At 33.9% G+C, this 16,169-nt stretch overlaps 1 protein-coding gene across 2 annotated transcripts in view; it reads right to left on the bottom strand.

Moving 5' to 3' along the window:
• Positions 1-16,169, bottom strand: part of LOC129255965 (extended synaptotagmin-2-like) — a 55,677-nt gene that overhangs the window by 17,223 nt on the left and 22,285 nt on the right. For both annotated transcript variants that reach the window (XM_064096256.1, XM_064096255.1), the window contains exons 5-14: positions 14,974-15,049; positions 14,485-14,574; positions 12,548-12,603; positions 9,439-9,559; positions 8,755-8,854; positions 8,284-8,354; positions 6,994-7,079; positions 6,242-6,290; positions 5,467-5,556; positions 3,261-3,359 (exon numbers count right to left, since the gene is read on the bottom strand). In XM_064096256.1, coding sequence (XP_063952326.1) covers positions 3,261-3,359; positions 5,467-5,556; positions 6,242-6,290; positions 6,994-7,079; positions 8,284-8,354; positions 8,755-8,854; positions 9,439-9,559; positions 12,548-12,603; positions 14,485-14,574; positions 14,974-15,049 — 838 coding nt within the window. The remainder of the gene's footprint in view (positions 1-3,260; positions 3,360-5,466; positions 5,557-6,241; positions 6,291-6,993; positions 7,080-8,283; positions 8,355-8,754; positions 8,855-9,438; positions 9,560-12,547; positions 12,604-14,484; positions 14,575-14,973; positions 15,050-16,169) is intronic.

The following is a 16,169-nucleotide window of genomic DNA, read 5'->3' as shown; positions in this document are numbered from 1 at the left end:
AGAATATTTTGTTTGTGCCTTGAATCTATAAATTTAGAAAATTATCAAATAACTTTTATATCACATGACACTTGTTGGTTCAATTATTTGGTTGCACTAAGCTTGCTATGTTTTTTTGCTTTTTTTAGTTGCCTTTGTTGCGAAAAACTCTTATTTCACAGCTATTAAGCCCAAATAGAACCACTCTACATAATATGACAATATTTTGTTTGTGCCTTGAATCTACAACAAGAGTTTTGTGTGAAATAAATATTATTCTGAAACAAAATGGGGGATATATGTATACATAGATATTTTATATAACTTTTTTTTTTGGGGGGGGGGGGATGGGGTTGTATCTTTGGCAACATATATAAAGCATAGCATATAAGCTGATAATGTAATGTACATGGTAATTTCTATTGATAGCATGAATGTAAGCATTTGTCCCAGAAGAAAATATATATATATATACATGTATATGTGGTCCTGTAGCACTGTAATGTGTGCTAGTAAAGTTCAAATACTGAAAATATTTGAAAGAATGGGAACAATAACTGCAATATATGTTTGCCAACAATTCCATGCATGAGTTTTAGATATAAAAACCAGCATTCTGATGAAGTTTGTTCAAAATGACTTTAGTTATAAAATCATTTCCATGGTTAATCTTACATTTCAAAATATGAAACATAACAGAACAAATAAGTATACACATGGAACGGCTTAGGTAGGTAAAATTTTTCTAACTTCAAATTCTATAATTTTGAAATGATGAACAGTCTCAATTTAATCAAATCTGGAAATCTGTTCACAAAAAATGTTTCAAACTGTGATATAGAATAGAATTTTGTTATAATTAAATTTAGTTATAAATATGGTGTAATACAAAAGCCAGCAATTTAAAATGATAACAATTCAAAATTGTAATAATAAAGAAACTGATTTAATGCATGCCAATGATATACTTTGGGCATCCTTATACTTTCAGCACTGCAGTAGAAATAAAAATTTTGTAGGAATGAAAACACAACGCATTCTCTATTTCTAGAGAAAAATTATCGTAGCCAGTACACTTTCAATAACATGAAGAAATGGTGTCTGTAAAAATACAAACAAATTTGAAATGAACAAAAGGAAAAAGCAAAATGCTGAATGCCTTCAAAGAGAATGCAATCAAACGATGGAAATGCTGAATGCCTTCATAAAGAATGCAATCAAAAGATGGAAATGCGGAATGCCTTCAAATTGAATGCAATCAAATGATGGAATTGATGAACACAATGAAGAAAATACTCACTACACCAGGGATTGATCTTATTACTGTATTCTTCTGTTGATTGGAAGTGTATGTATACATACACATATGCTGTTAGTGCTCTACAGACTATACTTAAACACATTCAAGCCTGGTATCACAAAGTACAGTGAGTGATCAGAAAGCCATTTTTTATTATGCTTAATGACATAGACCATCGTGAGCGATAAATCATAAATATTAAAGGTCAGTCCATCCCAGAAAAATGTTGATTTGAATCAATAGAGAATAATCAAACAAACATAACGCTGAAAATTTTGTCCAAATCGGATGTTAAATAAGAGAAGTTATGATATTTTAAAGTTATGCTTATTTTTCACAAAACAGTTATATGCACAACTCAGTGATATGCAAATGAGAGAGTAGATGATAACCCTCACTCACTATTTCTTTTGTTTTTTATTGTTTGAATTACCAGTATACAATATTTCAATTTTTACATTTGACAATGACCAACTTGACTGAGCCAAAAAAATGTTAAAACAATGGTAGTTCAGGAAGGTATAAAAACTTTGTTTTACTTGACAATGAGTAGAAAATTTAGATATTTCGTATTTCATATAATGAAATACAAAATAAATAGTGAGTGATGTCATCAGTCCCCTCATTTGCACACCGACCAGGATGTGTATATAACTGTTTTGTAAAATCAAGCGAAACTTTAAAATGTCATAAATTTCTTATTTTACATCAGATTTTGATGAAATTTTCAGTGTTATGCTTGTTGGATTTTTCTCTTTTTACTCAATTTAACTTTTTTTTTGGATGGACTTGCTTAATTACATTGATCACCGTGAGCGATCAAAGATAAATATTAACAACACAATCAATCGCAAAAGCTTAAAGATACAGGTCCCAGGTTGATGAATTATCAAAAGCCTATATGATCAGCGTCTACTCATCAACCTTAGTATTTTTCTATCATTACTACTGTTTTCCTTTTAAAATTCATGTTTCAGGAATAAATAAGGACTAATAAATAATGCCATTGGGAGTCAATTCACAAATTTGCATGGAAAATATTGATTTCCATAGCATTGCTAATTTGAGGATTTCAGTAACTAACATATTTCCCATTATATGAAATATATTTGGCAAAAATATAAAATGAAGTCACTCCATCCTGAATCGATTAAGTAAATATATTTTACATACTAAAAACTTGTTAGATAAAAGAGTAAAACTAGTGAATATTTGATCTTTTTTTAAATAAGGATCTATGTGTGCAATTTACTCTTGCGCAAGGATCACTCTCGTGTCTGTATATCCTATAAGAAATGACGATTTAAGTAGATTATGATAATTAGCGGCAACGAAAGAAGCCTTTATCTAGTGTGAAAATCAAACTAAGGTCAGCAGATCTTGAACCTAGTGGCATGACAGCAACAAATATGGTAATTACCATGGTAACATTAGTCAGCCCTTTTTCAAAGAGTGAATGACTTCTACCTTGTATAAAAAGTTTAGGTATTGATGTTTGTACACTAGAAAGAGACATGGTAAGCCCCTCATTCCGCCAAAAGAAATTCTGCCTCTTTCAGCATGGCTATTTCACCCATTAACCCATAGCGCTAAATTTGTGATTTCAAGTTCAAATCCTTGATCAGAAACGACGCCACAAAGCTGAGCAACAGTTTGAAAAGTGTTACAATATTGAGATAAACCACACAAGCATGTTACATGATCTCATAGTGATTTCATCACGGTGAATGATGAGTCAGCCACCAAACTCTGGAAATAATATTTTACATTTTCTTTTCAAGAGATTTGTTTGGTACAGTTTTTTTTTATTTGGGGGGGGGGGTCACCTTAAGCCCTCTCCCCCCCCCAAAAAAAAATGTCTCTCACCACTAAAAAAATTTCAAATGCCTCATGACATTGTACACAAAACTGTTGCTAAGCATTGCTGTGCCATGTCTGAACTACATTTCTGTCCAGAGGAAAATGAAGAGTATGGTCTTACCGGAAGGTCCTTAGCAGAGTCCAGTTTGACCACCAGAAGGGCGCAAGAAAAGAGGGATTCTGAGGTCGGTGTGGCAACCTGTAAGCAATCCGCCACTTGCTAGTACACAGAAATAAAAACAACAGTAATAATTATATTCATCTGAGCATGAATGCGAACATAGATATAAACCCCTGGCAATAAATTCAGCAACTCGAGTTTGAAGGATGATGTCTTTTTTTTGTTACTGAACTTTTTGAAATTTAAATTGGCATAATTTGAGAACTTCATCATTACAATGAGGATCACCATCTGTTGTGATTGTATAATCGTGGAATGCGCAGTTATGCTGAATATAGGGAAAAGACAAAGGCGAAACGTTGCAAAATATTTTTTCTTTAAAGTTGAATTAAGAAGGGGGTGAGTTTCCATAAATATAGGTTCTACATACAATATATAGTATATATAAGTTGTTCAAACACATAGCATGTCACAATAATCCTCTGCCTTCTCGATATTTTGCTTTGAAAGTCTATGAAATTAGCCACCTGTCAGAACCCGAGAGACGAGTGTACAGAAAAGTCACTCGGAGTGTGACGTCACCGGGGGGAATTTAGTATAAGAGGTGCCTGAATGTCATACAGAAATGCTATGCAGAGAGAGAAAGATATTTTACAATTTTTTTTCAAAGCAACTCAAATCAAACAAATAGGACTGATATGTACAAATCTTTACTTTCCCTGTATAAAAAACAGTATGAATAACCACCATGAACTCTTCAATCATGATGTAAGATAGCAAACAGTGAGTTATTGAATGATATTTTCACTATTTCTCATTTATTTTATCACGATGTTCAATCAAGTGAGTAGCTGGAAAGTAATTCCGGCGGCTAGCTCAGCACGCGCTGAACGCATAATACTAGTACACACAACACCCAGGCATTGAGTGTACTGTTATGGTCTGGTATGTCGACTTAGTTCATGGCCGTGCAGCGATCCCCTGGCGTTTTTTTTCTTCTTTTCTTTTGTCTTTGACTCCACTTTTATATCCTCTGGATCATTTCCACTCATAGCTCATTCCACAGAACAATCTTGAACCAAACGTATAGTATTCTTTCTCGGCCTTCTGAGTTGTTTTCTATATTTAATTACGCTAGGGGTCACCGTCACACATACAAACGCAATTCGGAAGTGAGTTGAAGACAGAAAGATATATAGTTATTAGTATACATCTCTATGGTTGAAGACAACAAGAACGGTACGGTAGCTCGACAGCTAGCTGCGCCGGAGCGGGCGGCCGGTCGGCACAAAGCAATTCCGCAACCAACTGTGTTTTTTTGCAAGAGCCGCGTCACACGCGGATAAATATGTCATAATAACACGTCTGCTACGTTATCGACTGGTGAGAAGATCTCGATCAAATTTCATATTATTCACCTTGAAATTATTCCTTTAGGGTCTATGGTATCATTCTGAGGGAATTCACATATTTGGAATAATAGTACGGCCACAAATATTTTAATCATTTCCTCTTTGCAAGTTCTATGGCTGAAATGGCTCGCAGATACAACTTCAACTGCAGTTATTCCATATGAAGGAGTACGTGCATAGTACACAAAACGGCACTGCCTTGTTTACTAAACCGGGACCGAATACCCCCCGGTGACGTCACACTCAAAGAACACCCGTCTCGGTAGGCATTGCAGGAGCGAACTCAGGGAAAATGGGTACGGATAAATCGTTCAAATTCACTATTTTGAAAAAAGAAAATGGGGGGTCGAATCACCTATTAGTGTTTGGGGGGTTGTAAGGTTGCTATTAATGTAAATATCTCAATATTTGGAATCGTCTTCTTAATTCAACTTTAACCAAAGTTTTAATTTGAAATGTGTTTTGAATTATGCCAGAGTGAATTAGTGTTTGCTTGAAGTGAGAGCTTTCATAGATCTTAAATGGTCAGTAAACAATGAAACAAACATCCCAAACTTGTTCAACATCCTGTAGCTTTTAAAAAAACAACAGGTTCAATATAAAGACATACATTGTAAAATTGATATTTCCAACTTGCATTAACAGTTATATCTGTTAGGTTGCCACAAGGCCCTAGAAAATGTTTCAGGAAGCATATTGACAGTGATATTCACTGACTAATTTGCTCTGAGCCGATCAGAAGCAAGGATTTCAGTAGCTTTTAACAGTATTCAGTGAAAATCACTAAGTCTTACTTCATGAATGATACCAAAGTTCTCTGAAGGAACAAGCCATTCCAGATGAAGATGGAGATCACCATGTTTGATGTCTTCCAGTGGCAACCACTAAAAAAAAAATAATAATAATAATAATTTGAAAAATTAGCAATTAGTCCTTCATTCTTACATCAAAACTTTCAAATTTTCACTAAAATGGTAAGTAATACATATCTGGGGTAAAATTTTCTATCTTTTGAAAAGGGGCTAATTCCCTTCACATGTCCACACCGAATTACAATGCATTGAGCTCAGTATCCATTTACAGAGGGCAATTTCAGATATCTAGGGGGGGGGGGGCAAATTGCCCAATACCTCAATGTATCATTTTGCCCAATATCAAATCTATGTATATATCTAGACATTTGTCATTACAAGTTTGTCTAGTAATTGCATTCGCATATAATATAAAAACACACTTACAAAGGAAATATAGAATAATTGTTTTTTCCCTCAACCAAGAAACAATAACATTCTATTGCACTTTATCGAAGACCCCCTGCTTTGCTTTATAATAAGTATAAAATAGTTGTTAGCCTTCAAATTATAATATGTACAGATAAAAGTTATGTTCCTGAATTTGAACATATGAGGTATATACCCTAACTTTCCTTTAAGTCAATTTGGAACTTAAGGAGCGTTTTCACTCTCCAGTTGGTAACAATTTTTAGGAGTAAACCATCAATCATAGAAATTAAAAGGCAACTGAAAATGTCATTAGATGAAGAAATAAAAACTGACTGCATTTCCTTACAGAATCAAAGGTTCCCATCTTGGAAATGTAGTGAATATCGATGCTCAGACTGAAAAATAAAAGATATATTAAACAATGTTACATCAGAGTCACAAAGAACATAACAATAAATAATTAGGGGTTTTCATACGGAGTTGCATGTAATATCCAATGATGAAGTAATTGACAAGTAATCTTATTGTTTGATGCACTACCCAGTAGTGCAGTATGACAAATGCATGTTAAACTGCACACATCCAGATTTTAGAATAAAACTTCACTGTTTGTGAAATTCATATTCAACCCCCCCCCCCCTGCCCCTGAAATGTATAATTGACAATCATACTACATACTGTGTACAATATAAATATCTATAATTTATCTTTATTTATGATTTCCAAACAACATTTTAAAAATTTGCTTCTTTAATTGCATCGCAATATGTCTTCTGCATGATTTGTATATTAAAAAAATCTGTGTGACAAAAGTAAAGAAGTGCAAGGGTTTTTTTTTTTAGTAATGGTTATGTCAAATATTTTCTGACATATCAACAAAGATAAAGCAACATTTTAGAAACTCATGAAACATCTTTAAATACATAAAAAATATACATGTCAAATCTAAGATCTTTACTCTTCTAAAACATTCATGTATGGATCTAAAGAATTTTCTCCAAACACACAGGAATTTCCTTCTGCTGGTACCCATATAAACCTGGGTAGATAGTGAGCAAATTTGGAATGGTGCCTTGCCAGAGGATATTATTCACTTACTTTCCTAGTGGATCATCTTTGCTTCCCGGATCCTCATCCCAACAATCCACATCTAATGTCTGTCCATGCTCTTCATACACTATGGCCTACACAAAAAAAATAGTTCAAGTTAATCATAAATTCCAGATGTGGTAATGATCTCAAATTGATTTCAGAATCCAACAAAAATAATGAGCCAAATGATTCTTGCATAGTAAAATAAGCATGGCATTCTTTTTTTTTAAAGATCTTTTTATTGACCCCCGAATGCTCATCAAATTGTCAACAAAATTGATTCCATATACATGTTTGTACAAAGAGTTGCATACAATGTAATTACAACATATCAATACAAATAGCATGAATAATAATCAATTAACATCAACGAAAGGCATACAAAGAAATCGTACCGAGCGGTAGAAAATCTTGTAGTATATGAATATTAAAAACTTAGATTATAAACAGGATAAACAACAAATGTAGCATACTAAAAATGAGAAGGATTTGGGAAAAGAAACAGAAACTTACTAATAGATCAATAATCTCTCAAAATTTAGCAATTTTTTATCAAATTTATCAGTTTCATTGGCAAGAATGCTGGGTTGCCTTTCATTTATGTAATTTCAATCACCTTGAAAGAAGGAATAGATTTCTGTATTCGAAATAGATATAATTGCTGTTTAGTCCAAATAATTACAGTTTAAAGCATCTTTTTTCAATAAAACCGAACAAAACATGTACGAAAGAGAACTCAATCTACAGCGAGTTACTACATTTAGCCAATCAGTTTGACGATTCCAAATCAATCTGGTCACGTTACATGTATAAAAGAAATGCACAATATCCTCAACTTCTCTTCCAAAAAAGGAGCAATTGGTATTTAGAATTATTTTAAATTTTAAATTTTTAGCATGACCATCCCAATGTTTGTATGTATGAACAAAAATAATGAGCCAAATGATTCTTGTAAGGAATGCAAAATTGCTGAGAAATTAGTAAAATAAGCATGGCATTCTTATCTGATGAGTCTTTTTTCAAGCAATACTGATACCCGTCCCACATGCACTTATCTACATGTATGTTAATGTTTTCAGTGTGGAGGCTTTACAAAGTAGAAGTTAGGTTTACATTAACTTTCTAACTCTAGATTAGCACTATCGTAACAAACCTTGATTCTAAAGGCTTCTCATGAAACACTTGCTTGCTAAAACTTCTTGAGTATTATACCACTAAGAATAAATGGCATTACACTACCAGAATATCATTCTTCCCTCTTCCAGAAAAATAACCACTCTCAGATTTCCTTCTTACCTCAAATGTCTGATTCCACTTTGGATTCAGGTTGTTGTTGATTGTTTTGGTCTTGAACTTCTGCATTCCAACTGCAATAAATGTGAGAACAAATATTAACATGACACTGATCCTTCATAGTCGGATTCACATAAGTTGAGTGGCCATGTTCCTTAAAACAACAACAAAGACTTGAACTAAGTAGCAGAATGTACCAGACATAGGGTACGCATTTCCGCAGCATGTTGCCAGTAAATTTCACTGACAAATATGATCTCGACCAATCAGATGTAAGGAATTTGGTAGCTTATAACGGTTTGTCAAAGAAAATCAAACACAGAGTGCTTATAAATCCATTTTGCCCAATACAAAGAATACAATCATTAATACAGGTGAGGGATGGCTGAAAACTTTGTTCAAGTTGTTAATCAGGCAAGTGAATGTGCAACATCATACTACTAATTTCATTATTTAAATATAATGGATACTGACCATTGATAACCAGATACGGGTCAGATTTGCCCTTCTTGAGTAGACCCATGTCAGCTCTGACCAGGTTTCTTGCTTCGACTGCTGTGATACGCAACACTCCCTGAAAGATTAAGGCATATTAGGATGAGAGCGAAATAGAAATAATAGCTACAAATTATATCAAGAAATTAACATTAAAATAGATCACCAAAAAGAAAGTGGCCTTTCATTGAGAAAGTGACAAAAATATGTTTTCCAAGTAGCTCAGATTTTACAACCGATTAAAATGTATTTTTTGTTCATTTTTTTAAGGAATCTTCTTGCTCCTACTTTGGGAACCTAAGGGAAGGCAAAGGATATATACTAATGAATATAATAGATGAATATTATAAAAAATATGGCCATGGGGAAGAGAGAGAGAGAGATGAATATATACATAAAGAACAAGACAGAATGAGACAGAATTGGAAGATGAGACAAGGAGAAAAAGGTGAGAGAGGGGAGAAAGTAAGAGGATAGAAACAAAATGTAGGACTTTGATCTTACTCAATTTCGTCAAAGAAGATCTAGTCTTTAATATCAAAAGCCGGTATTTGGGTCTTCAACCAATCATCAAATAACAGATCAATAATTAAATCATCAACTAACTGTCCAATATACTGCCACAAGAACAGTTGTAAATTCCTGGAGGACTGATTGCCTTACCTTTGGCATTGGGTACTTGAGTTCATTGAGGTCGACCGTGTCAATGAGGGTGATCGGGATCCTGTTTGGTAACACCAGGAAACATGCAAACTGGTCTTCCAGGATACCATGGAGCAGATTACTATTCGATAAAAAAAAAAAAGAACATTATTGACTGAATTTTTAAATGATAATCTGATTGATTTCTAAATGGAGACCTTCAAGTATCCCTAACAAAAGATAAGTTATGCACTGACGTAGCAACACATGCTTTTATCCTTCTTTGAAAGTCCTACATTGGCAGGTCTAAAAAAAGATATCTGGCTCCTTAGCGACTCCATTGGATCACCTCAGGAAAGAAGCAAATCAATCCTCAAGGATCAATTGAAAACAAAAAGCCAGCAGGTTGTTACTGGATTATGAATTTTATAAATATACTTCAATTCCTGAATCCATTATGGATTTAGTTTGATAATTTCAAAATATAATCAAATTGATCTCAAAGGGTACCATCGTTCGGATAAATACTATACTTTACGATACCTACAAAGGGAGAAAAAAATTGCATGCAAAAACATGTCCCGACTTCAATTTCCTGTTTTTCAATGAATTGTTTCAGAGTAAAAAAATAAATTCAGTATCACACAGAATGAATTATATGTACGTCCATTCACCCAACATTGTTTTTCTTCCTAGAATGAAAGGCTACCATAATGAACCCTGGCTATTCACTTAAATATGTGCATCCTGTGCCCATACAAGTATCACTGCAGGTAGCAAACTATTAAAACAGATATAATATACAGTGCGTCCCAGAAAAAACGAAACCAAGATTAAGCGATGATTTATCATAACTTAATCACAAATACAATAGACAAATGACCTACCAATGTAAAGCTTAGAATCTCCTCTTTCATCTGATATTACTTAGATTATTCCCCATTCACGCATGAGTGAGCAAAAACAATTTGAAGAAAGGATACCAAAAACTCATTTGGCAGGGGGTATCTGAATTTCAAAAAGAAAATCACATGCCTAAAAAGTTCAATATCTGCTCTTATATTTGATACCTTAATCACAACAAGTGGAATGCCTCTGGCCGTCTCACCTGCATCACGCGATTCAATATAGCAGCAGTGCTGATTTTGAAAACTACTATAACTCGCACAAGATGTTCAGTGATACTTGGTTACTCTTATTTCCACGTTTTATGAACTAGACCAATACACTTATAGAGATATGATGGCAATTAAACAAATACCCCCAACGTGGCCAAAGTTCTTTGACCTTACATGACCTTTGACCTTGATCATGTGACCTGAAACTCGCACAGGATGTTCAGTGATACTTGATTACTATTATGTCCAAGTTTTATGAACTAGACCAACACACTTTCAAATTTATGGCTGTAATTCAACAAATACCCCAATTTGGCCAAAGTTCATTGACCCTAAATGACCTTTGACCTTGATCATGTGACCTGAAACTTGCACAGGATGTTCAGTAATACTTGATTACTATTATGTCCCAGTTTCATGAATCAGATCCATAAACTTTCAAAGTTATGATGGTAATTCAACAGATACCCCCAATTCGGCCAAAGTTCATTGACCCTAAATGACCTTTGACCTTAGTCATGTGATGTGAAACTCATGCAGGATGTTCAGTGATACTTGATTAACCTTATGTATAAGTTTCATGAACTAGGTCCATATATTTTCTAAGTTATGATGACATTTCAAAAACTTAACCTTAGGTTAAGATTTTGATGTTGATTCCCCCAACATGGTCTAAGTTCATTGACCCTAAATGACCTTTGACCTTGGTCATGTGACATGAAACTCAGGCAGGATGTCCAGTAATACTTGATTAACCTTATGGCCAAGTTTAATGAACTAGGTCCATATACTTTCTAAGTTATGCTGTCATTTCAAAAACTTAACCTCAGGTTAAGATTTGGTGTTGACGCCGCCGCCGCCGCCGCCGTCGGAAAAGCGGCGCCTATAGTCTCACTCTGCTATGCAGGTGAGACAAAAATGGTCAAGAAGTAAAAAAGTTATGTTCCCTCGAAACAATGTTTGTATTTCCATAATTTCATTAAATAAACGTGTTTTCACCGGTTTTCCACAGAAGCTATCGCATGGTTAACAAAAGACTTAATGCATGGCTGATCGTTAACAAAACAGAGTGTCAAGTGAGTTTGAACGCTAGCCTGCAGAACCTCTTAATTTTATGAAATTATTGAAATACAAGCCTTATTTCAAATAACTAGAACTTTGTTGTTTCGTGACCATTTTCTGTAATTGAGGTATCAAATTAAAGAGCAGATATTGAATTTTCTAAATAGGTGGTTTTCTTTTTGAAACCAATATACAGCCCGCCAAATGACTTTTCGGTATCTCCTCTTCAAATTGTTTTTGCTCACTCATGCGTGAATGAGAAATAATCTAAGTAATTTCAGATGAAAGAGGAGATTCTAAGCTTTACAATGATACATGTAGGTCATTTGCCTATATTATTTGTGATTAAGTTATGATAAATCATCGATAAATCTCGGTTTCGTTTTTTGTGGGACGCACTGTTTATCATGATACATACTTTTCATTTGTAGCTTTTTTGTCAAAGAGTATATATTCAAAGAATGGAAAGAATATGAAAATGTATTTTTTATCAAAAGGAGATGGGTGAAATTACTAGAAAAATAATAATGAAAAACAAAGAAACAATTACAAAAAAAAATATGGGAGGTTGTAAATGAAATCAAATTCAATACATACATAAAGTTATCTAGCAGTAGGACAAATGCCTAGGGAAAGAAAGAGAAAAAAGGGGGATCAGGATGAAGATGGGGAAAAGAAGAGCATGAAGAAAATGAACAGGATAATATGACAAACAGAGATACAGGAGAAGAGGAGAGAGAGAAGATAGGAAAGTATAATAAGAGGATGACACGGACAACGCCAAGGACGGGGAGGTAAAGGAATAGAACAAGGAGAGAGGAGGTGGAAAAAAAGAGATTGAGGGGACAAAGGTGAAAGAAAAGAGGATGGAGAGGCGGGGTCGGAGTAAGACATGGAAGGATAGGACCATGACAGTAAATATAAGGGGGAGTAAAGATATATATGTCTACCTTAGTCCTGGTACATCAAGTAAGTCAGCCAGGTTGGTAAGATTGAAATCTATCGCCTAGAAAATTAATAACAAGAAAGAATTCATAATTCATCTCAATTATAAAATACAATGTATCAACTCAAGAGCCAGATATATGTCATTAGCTCAATGGCTTGAGCTGGACATAAACACTATGTTGTTGGGCAGGTATAGAACATTAGAATATATTCATACAGATTCATTAGCAATAGAAATTAAAACCATGGTAACATTCTAACTCTGTAATCTGAAACAAAATATGATCCATGATCGAAATAACAAAATGAGCAAAAATTTCCCAGGACATTCCATGCATGTGCATAAAAATACATTTGTAAAAAGCTCTTTCATGTGAGGGGCATTGAAAACTATACTGTATACAATATTGATTTCCATTGATTTTTGTACATAATCTTTGATAGTTAAAAAGAGCAGATATATATAGGAAAATATTATGATGAAAACAAATGGCAAAAGGTTGTCAGGAAATATAATGTTCTGTTTTTTTAATAGTCACATGAAAAAAAAAGATCATGGAACACATCTCACACATGTCACTGTTTCAGCTCATGCACGTGATAACTCAAGATGTCATACTGTCATACCAAGCATTCACAACCCTCAGATAGTCATGACACATAGCTATGTAATCTCATTTTAAGACAGTTGATATATGAGTTAGAGAGCTATGTAATCTCATTCTAACATTAGACAGTTGATATATGAGTTAGGGAGTACATCATGAACCCATTTTTATTAAAGGCATGGTCGTAGTTGGAGGGAACGGGGGCGGGGTATAACCTGCATAATACCGTACATGAGGTGGAGCTGTATAAAATGAGTGTGCTTTTCACTAAAAATCCCTACACATATGGTATCCAGATGTTTAAGCCAGGTTTTGTAAATAAAGGATATATGTGTAAATGAATATTTGATCTGATATTCAAATTAATCAACTACAAGTTGTCATATTGATGTACTCTTATTTCAAAGGTATACTGCCAATCGGCTTGAATTATGGTTTTACTATTTAGTGCAATACACTCATACAGTACCAGGGCACAGGGGTGATCTATGTTTTGTCATTTCAATACCCTTGTTTATATTCAATATCTCAAGAATTACCATTGTTTTCATTGGATCAAAATGCTGTCAACATTCCGGATGAACTTAAATCATGTCCTTTATTGTCAGCTTTCAATACAAGGCTTATATACTGCATGTTGATTTTTTTTTAAATACATATAGCATGTTTTTTCCTTCTTCTTACCTTATCAATTTTCTATTCTCCATCTTTCTCTCTCTCTTTCTTTCTTTCCATTCCTCACTCTCCCCCTCCTCTCTGTCTGTCTGTCTACCTCTCGTATGTAATATATACTTTAATAATCTTACCCTAGGATTGCCCTTGATAAGCATCTGGCTTTTGGCAAATACTCCATATTTTTATGTTTTGTTTCTTTGGTTGTCCTTTGTATTTTTGTAGTTTATTACAAATTTTTTAATGTGATTTTGCCATTTTTTAATCAACTCTTATTTGTATTTTTCATGTTTTTATATTGTCAAATTTGAATATGGAAAACAATGAAATGAATGAATGAATGATTTTTTTTCTAGGTACTAGAAGAGTGTAATATGGGGCCTGTTTCATTCAAAATACCCTTAAAAATATGTTCAGGTTGGCTGGTTCAGCAGCACACCCTGACGCAACCAAAGTTTATGTTTGAGATTAAGGAAACTAAATATGTTGCTAATTTCATCTCCATTACAAATAATTCTCAGATAATTAATATCAGGACAATTAGCTGGATTAGAAATAACATGATAATTTGGAAACTCTGGAGAAGAGAAGAAGCTGGAGAAGCTGGAGAAGAAGTTGGAGAAGAAGCCTGGACTGTAGAAAAGCAGGAGGAGTCTTACCGGTCTGTTCAAGAAATAGATTGACATCCCACCAACCAGAGGCATCTTGTTAACCAATGGTCTCATCTCTACTCTCAAGTTACCATGGAGCTAAAATAAACAAAAACAAAACATTTACATTCATTAACAATGTAACAAGTAAATCCATGTACATGTGTGGCATTTCAATTCTTGTTTGAGTAACCCATACGCCCAGCAAACTGAAAAATAATTTAGAAAACGTTAATAAATTTAATGATTTCTTTTACAAACATGTTACATTAACACAAAGTGATACTGAAATATTGAAGAAAAGAACATTCATGAGCTTATATTTCCATTCTCTAGAGTTTAATGTTATTGGCATTATTTTACAATTCTTCAACTAGCCAGTAAAAATAAGTTGTAAATAGAAAACTCACAATTAACGCATAATAAATGTAGTTATCGATTTGACCTCCCCCCCTCTCTGCTTGGATGAGGGGTTAAATGAATGAATGAATAGCATACCTGTAGATCTTGTATTCCTGCTTTTAATCTCTTGACAGTCTTCACACTGATTTCAATGTCACAGTCACCCGCATAGCTGTATAAAGAAAGAAAACAAAATAATTCAACAAAATATTGGCATTTTATATTCGGTTTATATCAGTGATTCCATGAAAGAACCAAGAAAGGCTCTAAGCAAAGGACTTGCCATCCGTAGATGTTTAGCGCCACTCGCAATTGATAGCGCCAACAATCACCACTGAAATATAGAATTGTCTAGCTACAAAGAGAGAACACCACAGTGAAATACATGTAAGTAAAATAGTAATTCAAAGAGTACCATCACAAGAATTTCAGAAATAATTTGGACTTTATGACAAGCTTAATTTTATTGAGATACAGATGTTGTTGATTTAAATTGAAGAATAAATTATCATATATACAGACAATACTTGCAAGGCTACATACATGTATTTGCTGGTACCGTATATTCACTGATGGCTGTGAGCAATAATTTTGGGATAAATGCTCTGAAATCACAGTAAAGTGTTTACAAATACATAAACATAGGACTACATGTAGTATGTTTTGCTGTACGAGCATACGAACATGTACAGTAGACTGTAGTTTATGTATCAAACCGAATCGAATAATGTAAAATGGTGGAATGTAGAGCAAAAACTCAATAACACTGAAACCTGCTACCACAGAAAAGCATAACATACTGGTGGATTAAGATAATCACTTTATCCTGATGAATGTGCTCTGTGTAAAATAAGATAAAAGTGATTTATCAAGGAATGAAATGCATTGGAGGATGACGTAGCATTCAGCCAGATGGAGCTCAGTAGTATCCAAGGCAATATCATCCCAACTTGATTTCTTTAATTTGCTTTAATAGCCAACTGCTGCAGATATCAATGTGAAACTGCATATCTTCAAATTTTTGTACTTATTTTTTGGAAGTATGAATTCTGGATAAGATGAAAAATAACCTGTGAGCAATTTTGATTTCATAACTCGGAAGTATCATAAACCCCCTCTCTCTCTCTCTCTCTCATAGTCAAGTAGATTCGCTCAAATTTATTCTCTCTCTCTCTAACAGAAACTGTCTTTCTAGAGAAATGCTGATCGAAAACACACACCTTTTTGTGACGTTACGAATAGCGTTAACAATCAGCATTTGAACAAAAAATGAGAAAGGATGCAACTGTGCT

This window comes from Lytechinus pictus, chromosome 3, assembly GCF_037042905.1.
Source record: "Lytechinus pictus isolate F3 Inbred chromosome 3, Lp3.0, whole genome shotgun sequence".
Classification (NCBI taxonomy): domain Eukaryota; kingdom Metazoa; phylum Echinodermata; class Echinoidea; order Temnopleuroida; family Toxopneustidae; genus Lytechinus; species Lytechinus pictus.
The sequence above is the reverse complement of the archived record's forward strand: the minus strand, read 5'-3'. Positions and strand labels throughout refer to the sequence as shown.